Raw genomic sequence first — 26,438 nt, forward strand, 5'->3', positions numbered from 1 at the left:
AGATCCACACACATTAAAACCTCATTCCACGAGATCCACACACATTAAAACCTCATTCTACGAGATCCACACACATTAAAACCTCATTCTACGAGATCCACACACATTAAAACCTCATTCTACGAGATCCACACACATTAAAACCTCATTCTACGAGATCCACACACATTAAAACCTCATTCTACGAGATCCACACACATTACAACCTCATTCTACGAGATCCACACACATTACAACCTCATTCTACGAAATCCATACACACATTAATGCACATTTCAGGTCCAATATTTAGAAGATTAGCCTCCGCACACACCATCAGTGCTAGGAAGTCAGCTGCCATCAGCATGTAGAAGACCTGGTTCCATCCCCGTGATGACAACACTCCTGCCAGGAGGGGGCCTATCGCTGCACCTGAGAAGAAAATATATCATCACAGGACAGTTAGTAAGTCACAGAGAAAGATAGTCCTATGCTGAATTCGAAAGCAACCCGTGGCCGTTAGCTACCGCCTTGTGGAGCTAATTTATCATGTAGGGTCTACTGGTAGGGCTGGAGATGACCCACTAACCTACTGATCCTGTGCCGTCGATGATGGCCGTGACAGTAGAAAGGGCTCTGGAGTTGCCCTTCAGGCTCTTGTGTGTTCCCTGGAGTCAAAAGGTCAAAAGGTCGAGAGAGAGAGAGAGACACAGGATTCGAGGTCAGAGAGAGGCCCACACACAGGAAATACTGAAATAGTATGGCCGTTCAAAAAGGTTAGGAAGATAAAACTAGGGAGGATTATAAACAGTGTAATGGGATAGCGAGACAGACACACAACACACAAACACACTCACCAGATCAGCAGACACTGCTGTTGTAATAAGGGCATATGGTCCATTCACTAGCCCTCCACACACCAGCAGCATACCTAGGAGGTACACGGCACATCAAAACACCATTCACTTGATTGTTGATTGAATGTCAAAACCAACCATGCTTGTGACATAACACTGTTCACCTGTAAGTCACTGATAGTCAAAATAGCACAGCCAATATCTATACAAGTCAATGGGCTCAGGAGTGGGATTCAGTCAATCCCTCAACACAAACTGGAGAATATGAGAATTTATCCCTACCGATGGTGGGTCCCAGTCCAAACTCACTGATCATAGAAAAGCCATAAAGCTGAAACAAAGAACAAAAAACAGCTATCAAATACACTGAGTGGACAAAACATTAAGAACACCTGCTCTTTCCATGACAGGCTGACCAGGTGAATCCAGGTGAAAGTTATGATCCCTTATTGATGTCACTTGTTAAATCCACTTCAAAATCAGTATAGATAAAAGGGGAGACAGGTTAAAGAACGATTTATAAGCTTTGAGACAATTGAAACATACTGAACAAAAATATAGATGTAGCATGCAACAATTATTACGATGCAACAGTTCATATAAGGAAATCAATCAATTGAAATAAATGTATTAGGCCCTAATCTATGGATTTCATATGGCTGGAAATACAGACATGCATCTGTTGGTCACAGATACCAAACAGTAGGGGCGTGGATCAGAAAACCAGTCAGTATCTGGTGTGACCACCATTTGCCTCATGCAGTGCGACATCTCCTTTGCATAGAGTTGATCAGGTTGTTGACTGTGGCCTGGGGAATTTAATCCCACTCTTCTTCAATGGCTGTGCAAAGTTGCTGGATATTGGCGGGAACTGGAACACACTCTCGTACACATCGATCCAGAGCATCCCAAACATGCTCAATGAGTATGCAGGCCATGGAAGAACTGACATTTTCAGCTTCCAAGAATTGTGTACAGATCCTTGTAACATGGGGCCGTGCATTATCATGCTGAAACATGAGATGATGGCGGTGGATGAATGGCACGATAATGGGCCTCAGGATCTTGTCCAGGCATCTCTGTGCGTTCAAATTTCCAACGATAAAATGCAATAGTGTTCATTGTCGTTAGCTTATGCCTTCCCACACCATAACCCCACTGCCACCATGGGGCTCTCTGTTCACAACGTTGACATCAGCAAACCGCTTGCCCACACAACGCCATACAGGCTGTGTGCCATCTTTACTGTACAGTAAAAACAGATTCATCTGTGATGAGCACACTTCTCCAGCATGCCAGTGGCCATCGAAGGTGAGCATTTGCCCACTGAAAACAGTTCCAACGCTAAACTGCAGTCAGGTCAAGACCCTGGTGAGGATGACGAGCACTCAGATGAGCTTCCCTGAGACGGTTTCTGACAGTTTGTACAGAAATTCTTCAGTTGTGCAAACCCACAGTTTCATCAGCTGTCTGGGTGGCTGGTCTCAGACGATGCCGGAGGTGAAGAAGCCGGATGTGGAGGTCCTGGACTGGCGTGGTTACACGTGGTCTGCTGTTTTGAGGCCGGTTGGACGTACTGCCAAATTCTCTAAAACAAAGTTGGAGGCGGCTTATGGAAGATAAATTAACATTAAATTCTCTGGCAACAGCTCTGGTGGACACTCCTGCAGTCAGAGTGCCAATTGCACATTGTGTTGTGTGACAAAACTGCACATTTTAGAGAGGCCTTTTGTCCCCAGCACAAGGTGCACCTGTGTAATGATCATGCTGTTTAATCAGCTTCTTGATATGCCACACCTGTTAGGTGGATGGATTATCTTGGCAAAGGAGAAAATGCTGACAAACAGGGATGTAAACAAATTTGTGCACAAAATGTGAGAGAAATACGTTTTTTGTGCGTATGGAACATTTCTGTGATATTTATTTCAGCTCATGAAACATGGGACCAACACTTTACTTTTTATATTTTTGTTCAGTGTAGATTTTGTATGAGTGCCATTCAGAGGGTGAACGGGAAAGAAAAGATTTAAGTGTCTTTGAACGGGGTATGGTAGTAGGTGCCAGGCGCACCGGTTTGTGTCAAGAACTGCAACGCTGCTGGGCTTTTCACGCTCAACAGTTTCCTGTGTGTATCAAGAATGGTCCACCACCCAAAGGACATCCAGCCAACTTGACAACTGTGGGAAGCATTGGAGTCAACATGGGCCAGCATCCCTGTGGAACGCTTTCGACACCTGGCAGAGTCCATGCCCCGACAAATCACATTTTATTTGTCACATACACACGTTTAGCAGCCAACTTGATTAGCAGCCAATTGAAGCTGTTCCGAGGGCAAAACTGGAGGGTGCAAATTAATATTAGGAAGGTGTTCTTAATGTTTTGTACACTCAGTGTACATGTCCTGTAAGGTTCATGATGCATGCTCATAGTTTTATTCATTGAGATGATCAACTGTGATTCCTGTCCTGTACAACAGGGGGAGGCAGAGAGAGGAGAGAGGCAGAGACAGACAGAGAGCAAGACCGAGAGAGAGAGAGAGAGAGACTGACTCACAGTAGGAGCAGCTAGCAGCAGCATCACTGCACAGGTAGTGGCCCTCTTTCCCAGCTTATCAGATATGACCCCAGCCAGGATTCCTCCTATACAGACAGACAGAGACTATGTGATGAGCACAACAATCAAGAAAATAGGAGTGGTTTGAGGGTAGTTCTATTCCAATGATGTAGGAATGATGTCTATTAGTTTCCAATGATAATCTTGACAAATAAAAAAAATCTCTGACACAAAACACACAAAGGTGCAGAAACATCCAGATCATAAGAAAGTTATATGGTTTGTTTTGACGTCATGAAGCTACATGAAGAGAACAGATATTAAAACAACCACTGAAAAAAACAAAAACGGGAACATACCCACAATTCCTCCCACGTCAAACAGAGTGGAGAGCTCTCCGGCCTTCTTGGCATCTAGGTGAGCTGAGACAGACAGAACACCATCTCAACACACCCTCTGGCAAACAAAACAAGTGACACACTAATAATGCTACCTGGCAGAGCACAGGAATGCTACCTGGCAGAGCACAGGAATGCTACCTGGCAGAGCACAGGAATGCTACCTGGCAGAGCACAGGAATGCTACCTGGCAGAGCACAGGAATGCTACCTGGCAGAGCTGACCACAGAACATCAAGACCTAATGTCAAATAGTCATCAGACAAAGATTGAATGCCCTGACACATCTAGTATATCTTGCATCTCTTACCACAATGCCCAAACAGAGTTTCTCTACAGATGTAGTACAGATGGGAATCTGTACTTTACTATTTTGTATATTTTTGACAACTTTTACTCCACTACATTCCTAAAGAAAATAATGTACTTTTTACTCCATACATTTTCCCTGATACGCCTAAAAGTACTCCTTACATTTAGAATGATCAATCAGGACAGAATTAGGGCACCTATCAATAGAACACATTGTTATCCCTACTGCCTCTGATCTGGCAGACTCATGAAACACAAATACTGTGTTTGTAAATGACGTCTGAGTGTTGGAGTGTGCCCCTGTCTGTCCCTAATTAAAAATAATGAGAAAAGCTTGCCGTCTGGTTTGCTTAATATAAGGAATTTGATGTATAGCATTTACTTTTACTTTGTACTTTTACTCAGGTATGACGATTGAGTACTTTTTTTTACCACTGACCTTAAGTACATTTGAAACCAGATACTTTTACTCAAATAGTATTTTACTGGGAGACTTTCACTTTTACTTGAGCCATTTTTCTGTTAAGGTATGTTTACTTTTACTCAAGTATGACAATTGAGTCCTTTTTCCACCACTGGCACATACCTGCTTTCGTGATGTAGAGCGGTAACCAGAAGAGGAAAGTGTAGCTGACCAGCTTGGCAAACAGCAAACACAGAGAGAACTCGATCACTCCCTGGATGGAGAAAGAGAGAGAAGCATACCGTCAACAAATAAAAGCTATACATTTGTCTAGAATAGAAAAGGTACTTGGTTTATGTTTAGGGCCAGCGTTTTCCCCAGTTGCTTATACAGTACCTATGCAATTCTTTTTGATCTATTTAAGAGCCTAGGGCACGTGTGCCAAAATCCAGTTCTGGAGGGCAGAGTGTCGGCAGGGTTCCGCTGCCCCTTGTACTTGACTTTATCAATTAAGGTCATTGATTAGTTAGGAACTCCCGTCACCTGGTTGTGTAGGTCTTAAATTGGACTTGAATTGAAAGAAAAGAACAAAAACCAGCCGATACAAGCCCTCCAGGAAATGAGCTTGACACCCTGGCTTTGGGGAACAGCACAGGAGGTTGGTGGCACCTTAAATGGGGAGGACTCGTGGTAATGGCTGGAGCAGAACAAGTGGAACGGTTTCCATTTGCTCCGTTCCAGTCATTATTATGAGCCCTCCTCCCCTCAGCAGACTTTTTGTTTAACTCTCCTTGTGGGTACCAGAAGTCTTCATAAGGATAGTAAAACAAGGACAATTCTGACATGTAGGGAACAGCAACATTTCCCAACAAGTAAAAATGCTATTTTAGGCTTTAATGTTACAGTTAGGCTTAGGTTAGTGTAGGGGTTATTTTATTTCACCTTTATTTAACCAGGTAGGCTAGTCGAGAACAAGTTCTCATTTACAACTGCGACCTGGCCAAGATAAAGCACAGCAGTTCGACAACATACAACAACACAGAGTTAAACATGGAATAAACAAAACATACAGTCAATAATACAGTAGAACAAAAGAAAACAAAAAGTCTATATACAGTGAGTGCAAATGAGGTAAGATAAGGGAGTTAAGGCAATAAATAGGCCATAGTGGCGAAATAATTACAATATAGCAATTAAACACTGGAATGGTAGATGTGCAGAAGATGAATGTGCAAGTAGAGATACTGGGGTGCAAAGGAGCAAGAAAAATAAATAAATACAGTAGGGGATGAGGTAGTTGTTTGTGCTATTTACAGATGGGCTATGTACAGGTGCAGTGATCTGTGAACTGCTCTGACAGCTGGTGCTTAAAGCTAGTGAGGGAGATATGAGTCTCCAGCTTCAGAGATTTTTGCAGTTCGTTCCAGTCATTGGCAGCAGAGAACTGGAAGGAGAGACGGCTAAAGGAGGAATTGGCTTTGGGGGTGACCAGAGAGATATACCTGCTGGAGGACATGCTACGAGTGGGTGCTGCTATGGTGACCAGTGAGCTGAGATAAGGCGGGGCTTTACCTAGCAGAGACTTGTAGATAACCTGTAGATAACCTGTAGATAAAGTGGGTTTGGCGACGAGTATTTTTATAATTTTTTGACCTTTATTTAACTAGGCAAGTCAGTTAAGAACAAATTCTTATTTTCAATGACAGCCTAGGAACAGTGGGTTAACTGCCTTGTTCAGGGGCAGAACGATAGATTTGTACCTTGTCAGCTCGGGGATTCGATATTGCAACTAGTCCAACGCTCTAACCACTAGGCTACCCTGCCGCCCCATGAGTATGAAGCGAGGGCCAACCAACGAGAGCGTACAGGTCGCAATGGTGGGTAGTGTATGGGGCTTTGGTGACAAAACGGATGGCACTGTGATAGACTGCATCCAATTTGTTGAGTAGAGTGTTGAAGGCTATTTTATAGATGACATCACCGAAGTCGAGGATCGGTAGGATAGTCAGTTCTATGAGGGTATGTTTGGCAGCATGAGTGAAGGAGGCTTTGTTGCGATATAGGAAGCCGATTCTAGAATTAATTTTGGATTGGAGATGCTTAATGTGAGTCTGGAAGGAGAGTTTACAGTCTAACCAGACACCCAGGTATTTGTAGTTGTCCACGTATTCTAAGTCAGAACCGTCCAGAGTAGTGATGCTGGACAAGCGGGCAGGTGCGGGCAGCGATCGATTGAAGAGCATGCATTTAGTTTTACTTGCGTTTAAGAGCAGTTAGAGGCCACAGAAGGAGAGTTTTATGGCATTGAAGCTCATCTGGAGGTTAGTTAACACAGTGTCCAAAGAAGGGCTAGAAGTATACAGAATGGTGTCGTCTGCGTAGAGGTGGATCAGAGAATCACCAGCAGCAAGAGCAACATCATTGATGTATACAGAGAAAAGAGTTGGCCCGAGAATTGAACCCTGTGGCACCCCCATAGAGACTGCCAGAGGTCCGGACAACAGGCCCTCTGATTTGACACACTGAACTCTGTCTGAGAAGTAGTTGGTGAACCAGGCGAGGCAGTCATTTGAGAAACCAAGGTTGTCGAGTCTGCCAATAAGAATGTGGTGATTGACAGAGTCGAAAGCCTTGGCCAGGTCGATGAATACGGCTGCACAGTTATGTGAGGGGTTAGGAGTGAGGGGTTAGGAGTGAGCAGTAAGGAGTGAGGGGATAGGGGTAGGTTTAGTGTTAGGAGTTAGGGTTAGTGCTAGGGTTAAGGGTTAGGTGTAGTTTTAGGGTTAGGGGTTTAGGGTTAAGGTTAGGTTTAGGTGTAGTTTTAGGGTTAAGTTTAAGGTGAAGGAAAATAGGATTTTGGATGGGAATCAATTATTTGGTCCCCACAAGGATATCAATCCATAAGTGTGTGTGTGTGTGTGTGTGTGTGTGTGTGTGTGTGTGTGTGTGTGTGTGTGTGTGTGTGTGTGTTGATATGGGTGGTGTGAGAGCTCAGGTGACTGACCGGTATGCGTAGCGCTCCCATGAAGCTGATGGCCGAGGGCTCCAATTCGCTCTTCACCACCACCACCTGCTGTACAGGGAGCAGCAGCTCTGTGTCCCAGTTCTGAGAGGGAGACCAAGGGTTAATAACACAGATCTAAGATACAGACACTAACATAAAACACAGACAAACTCAGATAAAAACAGACACACACCTGAGATTTGCCTCCTTGTTTGTACGAATGATAGAGCTGGTTATGTCCATTCACTCCTTTCCAGCTATTGGTCAGCTTTTACATGAGAAAACAAAACCAAGTGCAACACCATTTACCATCATGTTACAGAGTCCATATGAAGCTACATTCAGTTTTCACCATCAAGATATAGTGTTCCAGCAGCCACCAATATAAACATCTGTAACGCAGTTCAAAGTAGTGTGGGAGAATGAAAACATCACCTGTCAATCAAGAATAACCTTAAATAAAGCTTTTACAATGAATCCACCCACATTGTAAACAATTATTTTTTGATGTGTGACACTCAGGTACTCTACTGCTATCAGTGGGATAAAGTGGGAGACAGTTGTTATGGAAACGATGCTATTCAGGCAAATTCTGAAGACGTGGGCTACGCACAATGAAACCACTCATGGCTCACAAAACAAACAAACAAGTCCACAACACATTTCCAAAATGGCACTTACACTCGGCATAGAACAAAAACAAGGGGGCTTTGTCTGTCTGAGATTCATACCTCTGAAATGTCGTCCCCATATTATGTCTATACTAAGAAGAGATGCTTTGGCAGACCCAGAGAGACATGATGAGTACTCACAGTGTTGCTGGAAGCAGGGTTCTGTACATCATGGACGCTTCTCAAATCATTTGGATCTGCAGACACAACCAGGTCAGATTAGATGTGAATGTCAGCATGCAAAAGTTTTACCATCACATAAATCATGCATGGAAACTTCTCTGAGGTCAACGGGAAGAAAGTCTCTTCCAATCTTCCTATAACCAGTCACAGAGCAGTACTCACGTTCGATGAGGAAGAGGAAGCAGACGACGCCCATGGCAGCGATGACGAGGCCGGGAACGATGAAGGACAGGCCCCAGTTGGAGGAGACCCAGTAACCTGCAATCAAAGAGCCCAGGATGTTGCCCACTGAGGTATGGGAGTTCCATATGCCCATGATCAGACCCCTCCTGTAGGGAACACCAGTTAAAACAGGGTTAGGATAGTGTTCTGATCAGACCCCTCCTGTAGGGAACACCAGTTAAAACAGGGTTAGGATAGTGTTCTGATCAGACCCCTCCTGTAGGGAACACCAGTTAAAACAGGGTTAGGATAGTGTTCTGATCAGATCCCTCCTGTAGGGAACACCAGTTAAAACAGGGTTAGGATAGTGTTCTGATCAGATCCCTCCTGTAGGGAACACCAGTTAAAACAGGGTTAGGATAGTGTTCTGATCAGATCCCTCCTGTAGGGAACACCAGTTAAAACAGGGTTAGGATAGTGTTCTGATCAGATCCCTCCTGTAGGGAACACCAGTTAACACAGGGTTAGGATAGTGTTCTGATCAGACCCCTCCTGTAGGGAACACCAGTTAAAACAGGGTTAGGATAGTGTTCTGATCAGATCCCTCCTGTAGGGAACACCAGTTAAAACAGGGTTAGGATAGTGTTCTGATCAGATCCCTCCTGTAGGGAACACCAGTAAAACAGGGTTAGGATAGTGTTCTGATCAGATCCCTCCTGTAGGGAACACCAGTTAAAACAGGGTTAGGATAGTGTTCTGATCAGACCCCTCCTGTAGGGAACACCAGTTAAAACAGGGTTAGGATAGTGTTCTGATCAGATCCCTCCTGTAGGGAACACCAGTTAACACAGGGTTAGGATAGTGTTCTGATCAGACCCCTCCTGTAGGGAACACCAGTTAAAACAGGGTTAGGATAGTGTTCTGATCAGACCCCTCCTGTAGGGAACACCAGTTAAAACAGGGTTAGGATAGTGTTCTGATCAGATCCCTCCTGTAGGGAACACCAGTTAAAACAGGGTTAGGATAGTGTTCTGATCAGATCCCTCCTGTAGGGAACACCAGTTAAAACAGGGTTAGGATAGTGTTCTGATCAGATCCCTCCTGTAGGGAACACCAGTTAAAACAGGGTTAGGATAGTGTTCTGATCAGATCCCCTCCTGTAGGGAACACCAGTTAAAACAGGGTTAGGATAGTGTTCTGATCAGATCCCTCCTGTAGGGAACACCAGTTAAAACAGGGTTAGGATAGTGTTCTGATCAGACCCCTCCTGTAGGGAACACCAGTTAACACAGGGTTAGGATAGTGTTCTGATCAGACCCCTCCTGTAGGGAACACCAGTTAAAACAGGGTTAGGATAGTGTTCTGATCAGACCCCTCCTGTAGGGAACACCAGTTAAAACAGGGTTAGGATAGTGTTCTGATCAGACCCCTCCTGTAGGGAACACCAGTTAAAACAGGGTTAGGATAGTGTTCTGATCAGACCCCTCCTGTAGGGAACACCAGTTAAAACAGGGTTAGGATAGTGTTCTGATCAGACCCCTCCTGTAGGGAACACCAGTTAAAACAGGGTTAGGATAGTGTTCTGATCAGACCCCTCCTGTAGGGAACACCAGTTAAAACAGGGTTAGGATAGTGTTCTGATCAGACCCCTCCTGTAGGGAACACCAGTTAAAACAGGGTTAGGATAGTGTTCTGATCAGACCCCTCCTGTAGGGAACACCAGTTAAAACAGGGTTAGGATAGTGTTCTGATCAGACCCCTCCTGTAGGGAACACCAGTTAAAACAGGGTTAGGATAGTGTTCTGATCAGATCCCTCCTGTAACTTATTGTAACTTCAATGTATCTGAACTATAGAGGAATCATCAGAATAATAACAACACCACCACATCTTACAGCTTACCTTCCCTTCCCAAACCAGTTGCTGATGCACGTGACCACACTGGGCCAGCCAGTAGTCTGAACCAAGCCATTGGCCACCTGAGGCAGCGGAGAAACACACAGAGGAGTATGTTATGTTAAGACTTGGGAGCAACGAGAGCAGCTAGAAAAAAAACATACAGAATAGTTGTCCTCTGATCTCTCCATTCTATGTATGCGTTTGACTCACCTGGACAAATATATAGAAGCTGAGGTTGTGGATGTTGTAGATGCGGCCCAGACCAAACAGACAGGTGAAGAGGCCACTCATCAGCATGCCGAACGTCAGGTACAGACGGATAGGCAGGCGCTCGCCGATGATGCCACTGCAGGACGCACAATGATGACACAATCATAGGAATAGACACAATCTCCTCCCAGGTTCAGGACTTAACATCACTAGGCCTCTTATAGAATACAAACTGTCACCAACTCAGATCTTCAGCGTTGACACTCTTGCTCAAGTTAAAATAGCAGTTAGATATTGGTGGGTTTTCCTAATCACCTGACCTGTCCAGGATCAACTCCAGGACCTTTCTAGCAAATAACACAGCCAGAGATTTCCCCTGGTCAGGTTACATGGACAGCCTAGTTGAAGCCTTACCTGAGGTACATTCCCACAGCGTAGGCACAGAGGAAGGAGTAATCCATGGCTCCCAGCAGCTGTTTATAGTTGCTTTTATCTAGAAATGGTGAAAATAGTTTTGGCATAAGAATAACATCAATTCAACCAAGGGCCACTTATCTGAATACTGACCCCTGGATTTGGTTATGGGAGGATCAACAAAAATGTGTGAATAGTAACACGTGTAGGGAAGGTAGGTAGGTGGAATAGGTGGGAGGGAATGGGAATTGGTGTAAGAGGGATTGAGAAGAAGAGTGTCATCAGAGAAAGTGTGTCAGGCAGAGAAAGAGAACAAGGGTTGAGTGGGTTCTCACCAAAGGGTTTCCAGCTGCAGTCTGTGTGGAGGCTCGGCAGCTGCCTGCTACCTGCTGTGGAGAGCTCATGGAGAGCTGAGCAGTTCTTATGCAGCTCACTCTGTGGAGCAAGTATGATCTCCATGAGAAAACATGCATATTCATTACCCTCATCATGAAAAAGAACACCTGCTACAGCATACATGTTGTCATACATTCATCCCAATGTCAAGCAGCTTGCAGCCATGCTATAGTTCCAAAGTAAACAATGGTCGATGCGTTCTCTGGAAAATAATGAACGATGTGGAAGGTGTGGTCCACAACGCGCTAGCAGAGATGCATTATCTTCCAGAGAACAGCATAGAGCCCCGAGTTGATTATCCCTTTTATACCAAGGCTATAATTTAACACATTTACCACTAGAACTGGGTTCATTTGCAGGTAGAAGAAGTGTGTTCAACATCCACTGAAGTAGCTAGCAAGTTTACTGGATAGTGACAGTAGTTGCCTTGGTAACCTAACAAACTTGCTAGTTTAGCGAACCAAACATCAGTCCTAGCTTGCTATTATGAAAATCGAATTCAACAATGCCAATCATGTTTGACTAACGCAGCTCAAACAGAACATCTAAGAATGAACTATAGCCATTGAATTGTACCATGTAAATATACGGTGCCTTATAGGGAAATAATGCACACTCTAGAATGCCCTTGAAGCCAATCAGAAAGGAGTATTCAACAATGCCATGGTATAATTAAGCAATATGCATCTCAGGGGTTTGTGGTATATGGCTAATATACCACGGCTAAGGGCTACTGTAACGTACCACGCATCATGGAGTGCCTGAAAACAGCCGTGGTAAATTTGCCATATACCACAAAGCCCCGCGGTGCCTTATTGCTATTATAACCTGGTTACTAGCATATTTTTTCCTATTTCATACCAGTGGTATACGACCTGATATACCACAGCTTTCATCCAATTAGCATTCAGATCAAATTGTATTTGTCATATGCGCCGAATACAACCTTACCCTGAAATGCTTACTTACAAGCCCTTAACCAACAATGTAGTTCAGAAAATATTTACTAAAGAAATTAAGTAAGAAATCAATTAAAAAGTAACACAAGAATAAAATAACGAGGCTATATATAGGGGGTACTGGTACCGAGTCAATGTGCGGGGCTACAGGTTAGTCCAGGTCATTTGTACGGGGCTCAAACCACCCAAAAAAAGGTTAATGCCCTGCCTCTGCATTGCTTGTCATTCTGGAGCAGCTAAAGTAGCAGGCTGAACCACATAGAGGTCATGCTGACCAGGTTACAGTAGCAGGCTGAACCACATAGAGGTCATGCTGACCAGGTTACAGTAGCAGGCTGAACCACATAGAGGTCATGCTGACCAGGTTACAGTAGCAGGCTGAACCACTGTGAGGTCATGCTGACCAGGTTACAGTAGCAGGCTGAACCACTGTGAGGTCATGCTGACCAGGTTACAGTAGCAGGCTGAACCACTGTGAGGTCATGCTGACCAGGTTAGAGTAGCAGGCTGAACCACTGTGAGGTCATGCTGACCAGGTTATAGTAGCAGGCTGAACCACTGTGAGGTCATGCTGACCAGGTTACAGTAGCAGGCTGAACCACATAGAGGTCATGCTGACCAGGTTAGAGTAGCAGGCTGAACCACTGTGAGGTCATGCTGACCAGGTTACAGTAGCAGGCTGAACCACTGTGAGGTCATGCTGACCAGGTTACAGTAGCAGGCTGAACCACTGTGAGGTCATGCTGACCAGGTTAGAGTAGCAGGCTGAACCACTGAGAGGTCATGCTGACCAGGTTAAAGTAGCAGGCTGAACCACATAGAGGTCATGCTGACCAGGTTAGAGTTGCAGGCTGAACCACATAGAGGTCATGCTGACCAGATTAGAGTTGCAGGCTGAACCACTGTGAGGTCATGCTGACCAGGTTACAGTAGCAGGCTGAACCACATAGAGGTCATGCTGACCAGGTTAGAGTAGCAGGCTGAACCACTGTGAGGTCATGCTGACCAGGTTACAGTAGCAGGCTGAACCACTGTGAGGTCATGCTGACCAGGTTAGAGTTGCAGGCTGAACCACATAGAGTTCATGCTGACCAGGTTAGAGTTGCAGGCTGAACCACATAGAGGTCATGCTGACCAGGTTACAGTAGCAGGCTGAACCACTGTGAGGTCATGCTGACCAGGTTAGAGTAGCAGGCTGAACCACATAGAGTTCATGCTGACCAGGTTAGAGTTGCAGGCTGAACCACATAGAGGTCATGCTGACCAGGTTACAGTAGCAGGCTGAACCACTGTGAGGTCATGCTGACCAGGTTAGAGTAGCAGGCTGAACCACTGTGAGGTCATGCTGACCAGGTTACAGTAGCAGGCTGAACCACTGTGAGGTCATGCTGACCAGGTTACAGTAGCAGGCTGAACCACTGTGAGGTCATGCTGACCAGGTTATAGTAGCAGGCTGAACCACTGAGGTCATGCTGACCAGGTTAGAGTTGCAGGCTGAACCACTGTGAGGTCATGCTGACCAGGTTACAGTAGCAGGCTGAACCACTGTGAGGTCATGCTGACCAGGTTAGAGTTGCAGGCTGAACCACATAGAGGTCATGCTGACCAGAATAGAGTTGCAGGCTGAACCACTGTGAGGTCATGCTGACCAGGTTACAGTAGCAGGCTGAACCACATAGAGGTCATGCTGACCAGGTTAGAGTTGCAGGCTGAACCACATAGAGTTCATGCTGACCAGGTTAGAGTTGCAGGCTGAACCACTGTGAGGTCATGCTGACCAGGTTACAGTAGCAGGCTGAACCACTGTGAGGTCATGCTGACCAGGTTAGAGTAGCAGGCTGAACCACATAGAGTTCATGCTGACCAGGTTAGAGTTGCAGGCTGAACCACATAGAGGTCATGCTGACCAGGTTACAGTAGCAGGCTGAACCACTGTGAGGTCATGCTGACCAGGTTAGAGTAGCAGGCTGAACCACTGTGAGGTCATGCTGACCAGGTTACAGTAGCAGGCTGAACCACTGTGAGGTCATGCTGACCAGGTTACAGTAGCAGGCTGAACCACTGTGAGGTCATGCTGACCAGGTTATAGTAGCAGGCTGAACCACTGAGGTCATGCTGACCAGGTTAGAGTTGCAGGCTGAACCACTGTGAGGTCATGCTGACCAGGTTACAGTAGCAGGCTGAACCACTGTGAGGTCATGCTGACCAGGTTAGAGTTGCAGGCTGAACCACTGTGAGGTCATGCTGACCAGGTTACAGTACCACCTGCGCTGATAACATGTATATATGAGTGGTTTGGAACTCTATTTCTTATTGGTCTATTAACTACTGAGCTCCTACAAATATTGAAATTTACATGGTTTTTAGAGTGAAGTACATTGGAAAAAAGCAAAAGAAAACTGCAAGACTGAAGAGGAGAAAAAACAAGCAACAAACAAAGAAGATAGGCTTTTGAAAAATAACTATTTTTCATAAAATTGTAGTTATCTTAGCTAGCTGAATTGTTTACCAGTTGCTAAGCAGTTGCTAGGGACTCTTTTGGAAGAAGCTAGCTAGCTAACGAAGAACAACAAAGAATATCTAGTTAACAGAAGAAAAGAAAGAGAAAATCAGGACAGAAGAAAAAAGGATATCAAAGTGAAACAGTTCTCTAAAGACACAAGAGACAATAATACAAGAAACAACACTTCTGTAGCTTGTCAACTATGTGTCTGTCTATCCCTGTTCTCTCCTCTCTGCACAGGCCATACAAACGCTTCACACCGCGTGGCCGCTGCCACTCTAACCTGGTGGTCCCAGCGCGCACGACCCACGTGGAGTTCCAGGTCTCCGGCAGCCTCTGGAACTGCCGGTCTGCAGCCAACAGGGCTGAGTTCATCTCAGCCTATGCTACCCTCCAGTCCATAGACTTCCTGGCGCTGACGGAAACATGGATTACCACAGATAACACTGCTACTCCTACTGCTCTCTCTTCGTCTGCCCACGTGTTCTCGCATACCCCTAGAGCATCGAGCCAGCGGGGTGGTGGCACTGGAATCCTCATCTCTCCCAAGTGGACATTCTCTCTTTCTCCCCTGACCCATCTGTCTATCTCCTCATTTGAATTCCATGCTGTCACAGTTACCAGCCCTTTCAAGCTTAACATCCTTATCATTTATCGCCCTCCAGGTTCCCTTGGAGAGTTCATCAATGAGCTTGACGCCTTGATAAGTTCCTTTCCTGAAGATGGCTCACCTCTCACAGTTCTGGGTGACTTTAACCTCCCCACGTCTACCGTTGACTCATTCCTCTCTGCCTCCTTCTTTCCACTCTTCTCCTCTTTTGACCTCACCCTCTCACCTTCCCCCCCTACTCACAAGGCAGGCAATACGTTTGACCTCATCTTTACTAGATGCTGTTCTTCCACTAATCTCATTGCAACTCCCCTCCAAATCTCCGACCACTACCTTGTATCCTTTTCCCTCTTGCTCTCATCCAACACTTCTCACTCTGCCCCTACTCGGATGGTATTGCGCCGTCCCAACCTTCGCTCTCTCTCTCCCGCTACTCTCTCCTCTTCCATCCTATCATCTCTTCCCTCTGCTCAAACCTTCTCCAACCTATCTCCTGATTCTGCCTCCTCAACCCTCCTCTCCTCCCTTTCTGCATCCTTTGATTTTCTCTGTCCCCTATCCTCCAGGCCGGCTCGGTCCTCCCCTCCTGCTCCGTGGCTCGACGACTCACTACGAGCTCACAGAACAGGGCTCCGGGCAGCCGAGCGGAAATGGAGGAAAACTCGCCTCCCTGCGGACCTGGCATCCTTTCACTCCCTCCTCTCTACATTCTCCTCTTCTGTCTCTGCTGCTAAAGCCACTTTCTACCACTCTAAATTCCAAGCATCTGCCTCTAGCTCTAGGAAGCTCTTTGCTACCTTCTCCTCCCTCCTGAATCCTCCTCCCCCTCCCCCCCTCCTCCCTCTCTGCGGATGACTTCGTCAACCATTTTGAAAAGAAGGTTGACGATATCCGATCCCCTTTTTCTAAGTCAAACGACACCGCTGGTCCTGCTCACACTGCCCTACCCTGTGCTTTGACCTCTTTCTCCCCTCTCTCTCCAGATGAAATCTCGCGTCTTGTGACGGCCGGCCGCCCAACAACCTGCCCACTTGACCCTATCCCCTCCTCTCTTCTCCAGACCATTTCCGGAGACCTTCTCCCCTACCTCACCTCGCTCATCAACTCATCCTTGACCGCTGGCTACGTCCCTTCCGTCTTCAAGAGAGCGAGAGTTGCACCCCTTCTGAAAAAACCTACACTCGATCCCTCCGATGTCAACAACTACAGACCAGTATCCCTTCTTTCTTTTCTCTCCAAAACTCTTGAACGTGCCGTCCTTGGCCAGCTCTCCTGCTATCTCTCTCAGAATGACCTTCTTGATCCTAATCAGTCAGGTTTCAAGACTGGGCATTCAACTGAGACTGCTCTTCTCTGTGTCACGGAGGCTCTCCGCACTGCTAAAGCTAACTCTCTCTCCTCTGCTCTCATCCTTCTAGACCTATCTGCTGCCTTTGATACTGTGAACCATCAGATCCTCCTCTCCACCCTCTCCGAGTTAGGCATCTCCGGCGCGGCCCACGCTTGGATTGCGTCCTACCTGACAGGTCGCTCCTACCAGGTGGCGTGGCGAGAATCTGTCTCCGCACCATGCGCTCTCACCACTGGTGTCCCCCAGGGCTCTGTTCTAGGCCCTCTTCTATTCTCGCTATACACCAAGTCACTTGGCTCTGTCATATCCTCACATGGTCTCTCCTATCATTGCTATGCAGACGACACACAATTAATCTTCTCCTTTCCCCCTTCTGATAACCAGGCGGCGAATCGCATCTCTGCATGTCTGTCAGACATATCAGTGTGGATGACGGATCACCACCTCAAGCTGAACCTCGGCAAGACGGAGCTGCTCTTCCTCCCGGGGAAGGACTGCCCGTTCCATGATCTCACCATCACGGTTGACAACTCCATTGTGTCCTCCTCCCAGAGTGCTAAGAACCTTGGCGTGATCCTGGACAACACCCTGTTGTTCTCCACTAACATCAAGGCTGTGACCCGATCCTGTAGGTTCATGCTCTACAACATTCGCAGAGTACGACCCTGCATCACACAGGAAGCGGCGCAGGTCCTAATCCAGCCACTTGTCATCTCCCGTCTGGATTACTGCAACTCGCTGTTGGCTGGGCTCCCTGCCTGTGCCATTAAACCCCTACAACTCATCCAGAACGCCGCAGCCCGTCTGGTGTTCAACCTTCCCAAGTTCTCTCACGTCACCCCGCTCCTCCGCTCTCTCCACTGGCTTCCAGTTGATGCTCGCATCCGCTACAAGACCATGGTGATTGCCTACGGAGCTGTGAAGGGAACGGCACCTCCATACCTTCAGGCTCTGATCAGGCCCTACACCCAAACAAGGGCACTGCGTTCATCCACCTCTGGCCTGCTGGCCCCCCTTCCTCTGAGGAAGCACAGTTCCCGCTCAGCCCAGTCAAAACTGTTCGCTGCTCTGGCACCCCAATGGTGGAACAAGCTCCCTCACGATGCCAGGACAGCGGAGTCAATCACCACCTTCCGGAGACACCTGAAACCCCACCTCTTTAAGGAATACCTAGGATAGGATAAAGTAATCCTTCTAACCCCCCCCCTTAAAAGATTTAGATGCACTATTGTAAGTGGTTGTTCCACTGGATATCATAAGGTGAATGCACCAATTTGTAAGTCGCTCTGGATAAGAGCGTCTGCTAAATGACTTAAATGTAATGTAATGTAATGTAAATATATATAGTGTGTGGAGACGAGTGTATAGTGAGTAAGTCTCTGTTTATGCAACATGCCAGTGTAGTACAGTGAATTCCCTATAGGATACATCAGTGTCTGTGTGTGTTACCTTGACAATGCTGATGGGTTTTCTGGACAGGTGGAAGCTGGTGTACAGCAGGAAGGTGAGTCCAAAGGTGAAGGCTCTGTACCTACAGGGAGACAACACAGGGAGCATCAGTAAAGGACTGGAGGTTCTGTACCTACAGGGAGACAACACAGGGAGCATCAGTAAAGGACTGGAGGTTCTGTACCAACAGGGAGACAACACAGGGAGACAACAGTAAAGGACTGGAGGTTCTGTACCTACAGGGAGACAACACAGGGAGCATCAGTAAAGGACTGGAGGTTCTGTACCTACAGGGAGACAACACAGGGAGCATCAGTAAAGGACTGGAGGTTCTGTAGCTACAGGGAGACAACACAGGGAGCATCAGTAAAGGACTGGAGGTTCTGTACCTACAGGGAGACAACACAGGGAGCATCAGTAAAGGACTGGAGGTTCTGTACCTACAGGGAGACACACAGAGATGAGGCTGCCGGGAGACAACACAGGGAGCATCAGTAAAGGACTGGAGGTTCTGTAGCTACAGGGAGACAACACAGGGAGCATCAGTAAAGGACTGGAGGTTCTGTACCTACAGGGAGACAACACAGGGAGCATCAGTAAAGGACTGGAGGTTCTGTACCAACAGGGAGACAACACAGGGAGACAACAGTAAAGGACTGGAGGTTCTGTACCTACAGGGAGACAACACAGGGAGCATCAGTAAAGGACTGGAGGTTCTGTACCTACAGGGAGACAACACAGGGAGCATCAGTAAAGGACTGGAGGTTCTGTAGCTACAGGGAGACAACACAGGGAGCATCAGTAAAGGACTGGAGGTTCTGTACCTACAGGGAGACAACACAGGGAGCATCAGTAAAGGACTGGAGGTTCTGTACCTACAGGGAGACAACACAGGGAGCATCAGTAAAGGACTGGAGGTTCTGTACCTACAGGGAGACAACACAGGGAGACAACAGTAAAGGACTGGAGGTTCTGTAGCTACAGGGAGACAACACAGGGAGCATCAGTAAAGGACTGGAGGTTCTGTAGCTACAGGGAGACAACACAGGGAGCATCAGTAAAGGACTGGAGGTTCTGTAGCTACAGGGAGACAACAGTTAGGGACTGGAGGTTCTGTACCTACAGGGAGACAACAGTAAGGGACTGGAGGTTCTGTAGCTACAGGGAGACAACACAGGGGGCATCAGTAAAGGACTGGAGGTTCTGTACCTACAGGAGACAACAGTAAAGGACTGGAGGTTATGTAGCTACAGGGAGACAACACAGGGAGACAACAGTAAGGGACTGGAGGTTCTGTAGCTACAGGGAGACAACAGTAAAGGACTGGAGGTTCTGTACCTACAGGAAGACAACAGTAAAGGACTGGAGGTTCTGTAGCTACAGGGAGACAACACAGGGAGACAACAGTAAAGGACTGGAGGTTCTGTACCTACAGGGAGACAACAGTTAGGGACTGGAGGTTCTGTACCTACAGGGAGACAACAGTAAGGGACTGGAGGTTCTGTACCTACAGGGAGACAACAGTAAGGGACTGGAGGTTCTGTACCTACAGGAAGACAACAGTAAGGGACTGGAGGTTCTGTACCTACAGGAAGACAACAGTAAAGGACTGGAGGTTCTGTACCTACAGGGAGACAACAGTAAGGGACTGGAGGTTCTGTACCTACAGGGAGACAACAGTAAGGGACTGGAGGTTCTGTACCTACAGGAAGACAACAGTAAGGGACTGGAGGTTCTGTACCTACAGGGAGACAACACAGGGAGACAACAGTAAAGGACTGGAGGTTCTGTACCTACAGGGAGACAACACAGGGAGACAACAGTAAAGGACTGGAGGTTCTGTACCTACAGCGAGACAACACAGGGAGACAACAGTAAAGGACTGGAGGTTCTGTACCTACAGGGAGACAACAGTAAAGGACTGGAGGTTCTGTAGCTACAGGGAGACAACAGTAAAGGACTGGAGGTTCTGTAGCTACAGGGAGACAACAGTAAAGGACTGGAGGTTCTGTAGCTACAGGGAGACAACAGTAAAGGACTGGAGGTTCTGTAGCTACAGGGAGACAACAGTAAAGGACTGGAGGTTCTGTACCTACAGGGAGACAACACAGGGAGACAACAGTAAAGGACTGGAGGTTCTGTAGCTACAGGGAGACAACACAGGGAGACAACAGTAAAGGACTGGAGGTTCTGTACCTACAGGGAGACAACAGTAAAGGACTGGAGGTTCTGTAGCTACAGGGAGACAACAGTAAGGGACTGGAGGTTCTGTAGCTACAGGGAGACAACACAGGGAGACAACAGTAAGGGACTGGAGGTTCTGTACCTACAGGGAGACAACACATGGAGACAACAGTAAAGGACTGGAGGTTCTGTAGCTACAGGGAGACAACACAGGGAGACAACAGTAAGGGACTGGAGGTTCTGTAGCTACAGGGAGACAACAGTAAGGGACTGGAGGTTCTGTAGCTACAGGGAGACAACAGTAAGGGACTGGAGGTTCTGTAGCTACAGGGAGACAACAGTAAAGGACTGGAGGTTCTGTAGCTACAGGGAGACAACAGTAAGGGACTGGAGGTTCTGTAGCTACAGGGAGACAACAGTAAGGGACTGGAGGTTCTGTAGCTACAGGGAGACAACACAGGGGGCAACAGTAAAGGACTGGAGGTTCTGTAGCTACAGGGAGACAACACAGGGAGACAACAGTAAAGGACTGGAGGTTCTGTAGCTACAGGGAGACAACAGTAAAGGACTGGAGGCTCTGTACCTACAGGAAGACAACACAGGGAGACAACAGTAAAGGACTGGAGGTTCTGTACCTACAGGGGGACAACAGTAAAGGACTGGAGGTTCTGTACCTACAGGGGGACAACAGTAAAGGACTGGAGGTTCTGTACCTACAGGGGGACAACAGTTAGGGACTGGAAGGGAGGAGGAGGAGGAGTAGTCTCCCTGTAGGTACATTCATCCACTGATACAGGGTCAGATATACAGTGCATTTGGAAAGTATTCAGACCCCTTCCCTTTTTCCACATTTTGTTACGTTAGCCTTTTTTTTAAAAATTCGATCAAACATCTCTGGAGAGACCTGAAAATAGCTGTGCAGCGACACTCCCCATCCAACCTGACTGAGCTTGAGAGGATCAGCAGAGAAAAATGGGAGAAACTCCCCAAATACAGGTTTGCCAAGGTTGTTGCGTCATCCCCAAGAAGACTCAAGGCTGTATTAGCTGCCAATGGTGCTTCAACAAGTACAGAGTAAAGGGTCTGAATACATAGCAAATGTGATATTTCAGTTTTTTATTTTATTTTATACATTTGCAAAAAAAATCTAAAAAACAGTTTTTGCTTAGTCATTATGTGGTATTGTGTGTAGGTTGATGAGGGGGGAAAAAACAATTTAAATAATTTTAGAATAAGGATGTAACGTAACAAAATGTGGAAAAAGTCAAGGGGTCTAAATACTTTCTAAATGCACTGTATACCCATTGTCCGTCAGCGTCATGAAAAGTTGTGCACACAGTTCTTCATCAGAAAGCTCTTTGTTGACCCATCAGTGGATCACATGCAACTTCAAATGCAGCTCATGCAAGTTAACAAACACAAAGTCAGATGGTTATCGTCCACAACATTGCAGATGTCATCAGAGGATTGATTACCTAGATGCTAGCAAGCCAAGGTCAAATATCTCAAATAGAGCTAGATAAAACCAGAATAATAATATACATGTTGAACACAGTAGCTACAGTTGAAGTCGGAAGTTTACATACACCTTAGCCAAATACATTTAAACTCAGTTTCACAATTCCTGACATTTAATCCTAGTATATATTCCCTGTCTTAGGTCAGTTAGGATCACTTTATTTTAAGAATGTGAAATGTCAGTAACAGTAGAGAGAATGATTTATTTCAGCTTTTATTTCTTTCATCACATTCCCAGTGGATCAGAAGTTTACATACTCTTAATTAGTATTTGGTAGAATTGCCTTTAAATTGTTTAACTTCGGTCAAACGTTTTGGGTAGCCTTCCACAAGCTTCCCACAATAAGTTGGGTGAATTTTGGCCCATTCCTCCTGACAGAGCTGGTGTAACTGAGTCAGGTTTGTAGGCCTCCTTGCTCACACACGCTTTTTCAGTTCTGCCCACAAATTTTCAATGGTATTGAGGTCAGGGCTTTGTGATGGCCACTCCAATACCTTGACTTTGTAGTCCTTAAACCATTTTGCCACAACTTTGTAAGTAAGCTTGGGGTCATTGTCCATTTGGAAGACCCATTTGCGACCAAGCTTTAACTTCCTGACTGATGTCTTGAGATGTTGCTTCAATATATATCTACATAATTTTCCTACCTCATGATGCCATCTATTTTGTGAAGTGCACCAGTCCCTCCTGCAGCAAAGCAACTCACAACATGATGCTGCCACCCCCGTGCTTCACGGTTGGGATGGTGTTCTTCGGCTTGCAAGCGCCTTTTTACTCCAAACAAAACGATGGTCATTATGGCCAAATAGTTCAATTTTTGTTTCATCCAGACCAGAGGACATTTCTCCAAAAAGTACGATCTTTGTCCCCATGTGCAGTTGCAAACTGTAGTCCGGCTTTTTTACGGCGGTTTTAGAGCAGTGGCTTCTTCCTTGTTGAGCGGCCCTTCAGGTTGTCGATATAGGACTCGTTTTACTGTGGATATAGATACTTTTGTACCCGTTTCCTCCAGCATCTTCACAAGGTCCTTTGCTGTTATTCTGGGATTGATTTGCACTTTTCGCACCAAAGTACATTCATCTCTAGGAGACAGAACGCGTCTCCTTCCTGAGCGGTATGATGGCTGCGTGGTCCCATGGTGTTTATACTTGCGTACTATTGTTTGTACAGATGAACGTGGTACCTTCAGGCATTTGGAAATTGCTCCCAAGTATGAACCAGACTTGTGGAGGTCTACAATTTTATTTTTGAGGTCTTGGCTGATTTCTTTTGATTTTCCCATGATGTCAAGCAAAGAGGCACTGAGTTTGAAGGTAGGCCTTGAAATACATCCACAGGTACACCTCCAATTGACTCAAATTATGTCAATTAGCCTATCAGAAGCTTCTAAAGCCATGACATAATTTTCTGAAATTTTCCAAGCTTTTTAAAAGCACAGTCAACTTAGTGTATGTAAACTTCTGACCCACCCACTGGAATTGTGAAACAGTGAAATAATCTGCCTGTAAACAATTGTTGGAAAAAAATACTTGTGTCATGCACAAAGAAGATGTCCTAACCGACTTGCCAAAACTATAGTTTGTTAACAAGACATTTATGGAGTGGTTGAAAAACGAGTTTTAATGACTCCAACCTAAGTGTATGTAAACTTCTGACTTCAACTGTATAACCAGTCTGGCGTGTTTTCATGGTCATCACTCACTGCTAAGTTTGTCAAGATCCCGACATTAACACGCATCACTGGTGAGTATAATAAACCCAGCGCGAGCCGGTGAGTATAATAAACCCAGCGCGAGCCGGTGAGTATAATAAACCCAGCGCGAGCCGGTGAGTATAATAAAAACCATTAAGTCCTGTTCCTGTAGATCTTCCACTCATCATCAGTTATTTCCTGGTGGACTTGTACAAAGGGCAAACAAGTCGAGTTCGACAGACCCTGACGTGGGTCTTCCCCTGACCTAGCCAAACACAGCCACCCTGACATGGGTCTCCCCCTGACCTAGCCAAACACAGCCACCCACGACATGGGTCTTCCCCTGACCTAGCCAAACACAGCAACCCAGATGTGGGTCTTCCCCTGACCTAGCCAAACACAGCCACCCACGACGTGGGTCTTCCCCTGACCTAGCCAAACACAGCCACCCTGACATGGGTCTCCCCCTGACCTAGACAAACACAGCCACCCTGACGTGGGTCTTCCCCTGACCTAGCCAAACACAGCCACCCTGACGTGGGTCTTCCCCTGACAAACACAGCCACCCTGACGTGGGTCTTCCCCTGACCTAGCCAAACACAGCCACCCAGACGTGGGTCTTCCCCTGACCTAGCCAAACACAGCCACCCAGACGTGGGTCTTCCCCTGACCTAGCCAAACACAGCCACCCACGACATGGATCTTCCCCTGACCTAGCCAAACACAGCCACCCAGACGTGGGTCTTCCCCTGACCTAGCCAAACACAGCCACCCAGACGTGGGTCTTCCCCTGACCTAGCCAAACACAGCCACCCAGACGTGGGTCTTCCCCTGACCTAGCCAAACACAGCCACCCTGACGTGGGTCTTCCCCTGACCTAGCCAAACACAGCCACCCTGACGTGGGTCTTCCCCTGACCTAGCCAAACACAGCCACCCTGACGTGGGTCTTCCCCTGACCTAGCCAAACACAGCCACCCTGACGTGGGTCTTCCCCTGACCTAGCCAAACACAGCCACCCAGACGTGGGTCTTCCCCTGATAAACTAAAACAGACACTTATGGCAGTCTGGACATCATAAAGTCACACCACCATAAACCAGCCCTAGAGACCAGTTGCTAAGGGAACGAAAGCAGTCAGAGGGAAGAATCCCTGATTGCCTATGTATACTCACAATAGCTGGGCAGCATGTGTGTGTGTGTGTGTGTGTGTGTGTGTGTGTGTGTGTGTGTTCTAGTGGAAAGGGGGTTGTGTTCTCTCCCAAGGCAGGACAGAAATAAGACAGTTAGGACACTGGCAGTGTCTTCCCTGTCAGCAGTAATTTAGTGTAAAACACGTCAGTGGCTCTGTGACAACACAGAACACCACCACTATCCCAGCTCCACAGCTCTGAGGACACCAGACAGAGACTGGCTACAGCCAGCATGCCACTGTCACTCACACGGAATAACTAGCAGATGTGGTAGAGTTCAAAGAAATACTTCAAAGTGTAATACCCCTATAAAGATACAGGTTAACAACTTGGTTTACCACTCTTTTTCAGTTTGACCTTTGACCTTTCTACTGATAATAGAAGGCCTGACATGCTTCACAAACAACAGGTGTAGACTAACAGTGAAATGCTTCCTAAACAACAGGTGTAGACTAACAGTGAAATGCTTCCTAAACAACAGGTGTAGACTAACAGTGAAATGCTTCCTAAACAACAGGTGTAGACTAACATTGAAATGCTTCCTAAACAACAGGTGTAGACTAACAGTGAAATGCTTCCTAAACAACAGGTGTAGACTAACAGTGAAATGCTTCCTAAACAACAGGTGAAGACTAACAGTGAAATGCTTCCTAAACAACAGGTGTGGACTAACAGTGAAATGCTTCCTAAACAACAGGTGTAGACTAACAGTGAAATGCTTCCTAAACAACAGGTGTAGACTAACAGTGAAATGCTTCCTAAACAACAGGTGTAGACTAACAGTGAAATGCTTCCTAAACAACAGATGCAGACTAACAGTGAAATGCTTCCTAAACTACAGGTGTGGACTAACAGTGAAATGCTTCCTAAACAACAGGTGTAGACTAACAGTGAAATGCTTCCTAAACAACAGGTGTAGACTAACAGTGAAATGCTTCCTAAACAACAGGTGTAGACTAACAGTGAAATGCTTCCTAAACAACAGATGCAGACTAACAGTGAAATGCTTCCTAAACAACAGGTGTGGACTAACAGTGAAATGCTTCCTAAACAACAGGTGTAGACTAACAGTGAAATGCTTCCTAAACAACAGATGCAGACTAACAGTGAAAAGCTTCCTAAACAACAGGTGTGGACTAACAGTGAAATGCTTCCTAAACAACAGGTGTGGACTAACAGTGAAATGCTTCCTAAACAACAGGTGTAGACTAACAGTGAAATGCTTCCTAAACAACAGGTGTAGACTAACAGTGAAATGCTTCCTAAACAACAGGTGTGGACTAACAGTGAAATGCTTCCTAAACAACAGATGCAGACTAACAGTGAAATGCTTCCTAAACAACAGGTGTAGACTAACAGTGAAATGCTTCCTAAACAACAGGTGTGGACTAACAGTGAAATGCTTCCTAAACAACAGGTGTAGACTAACAGTGAAATGCTTCCTAAACAACAGGTGTAGACTAACAGTGAAATGCTTCCTAAACAACAGGTGTGGACTAACAGTGAAATGCTTCCTAAACAACAGGTGTGGACTAACAGT

At 46.3% G+C, this 26,438-nt stretch overlaps 1 protein-coding gene across 1 annotated transcript in view; it reads right to left on the bottom strand.

The window, feature by feature from the left end:
* LOC106586853 (glucose-6-phosphate exchanger SLC37A1) overlaps nucleotides 1-26,438 on the bottom strand; it is a 37,920-nt gene that overhangs the window by 5,830 nt on the left and 5,652 nt on the right. Inside the window, exons 3-18 of the mRNA XM_014174572.2 lie at nucleotides 18,312-18,393; nucleotides 11,379-11,478; nucleotides 11,044-11,122; nucleotides 10,630-10,765; nucleotides 10,423-10,499; nucleotides 8,522-8,688; nucleotides 8,318-8,373; nucleotides 7,699-7,773; nucleotides 7,506-7,607; nucleotides 4,685-4,775; nucleotides 3,749-3,811; nucleotides 3,390-3,475; nucleotides 1,119-1,167; nucleotides 837-910; nucleotides 569-647; nucleotides 314-411 (exon numbers count right to left, since the gene is read on the bottom strand). Of these exons, the coding sequence (XP_014030047.2) occupies nucleotides 314-411; nucleotides 569-647; nucleotides 837-910; nucleotides 1,119-1,167; nucleotides 3,390-3,475; nucleotides 3,749-3,811; nucleotides 4,685-4,775; nucleotides 7,506-7,607; nucleotides 7,699-7,773; nucleotides 8,318-8,373; nucleotides 8,522-8,688; nucleotides 10,423-10,499; nucleotides 10,630-10,765; nucleotides 11,044-11,122; nucleotides 11,379-11,478; nucleotides 18,312-18,393 (1,414 nt within the window). The remainder of the gene's footprint in view (nucleotides 1-313; nucleotides 412-568; nucleotides 648-836; nucleotides 911-1,118; nucleotides 1,168-3,389; nucleotides 3,476-3,748; nucleotides 3,812-4,684; nucleotides 4,776-7,505; nucleotides 7,608-7,698; nucleotides 7,774-8,317; nucleotides 8,374-8,521; nucleotides 8,689-10,422; nucleotides 10,500-10,629; nucleotides 10,766-11,043; nucleotides 11,123-11,378; nucleotides 11,479-18,311; nucleotides 18,394-26,438) is intronic.

Source organism: Salmo salar, chromosome ssa25 (genome assembly GCF_905237065.1).
Source record: "Salmo salar chromosome ssa25, Ssal_v3.1, whole genome shotgun sequence".
In the NCBI taxonomy this organism is placed as follows: Eukaryota; Metazoa; Chordata; class Actinopteri; order Salmoniformes; family Salmonidae; genus Salmo; species Salmo salar.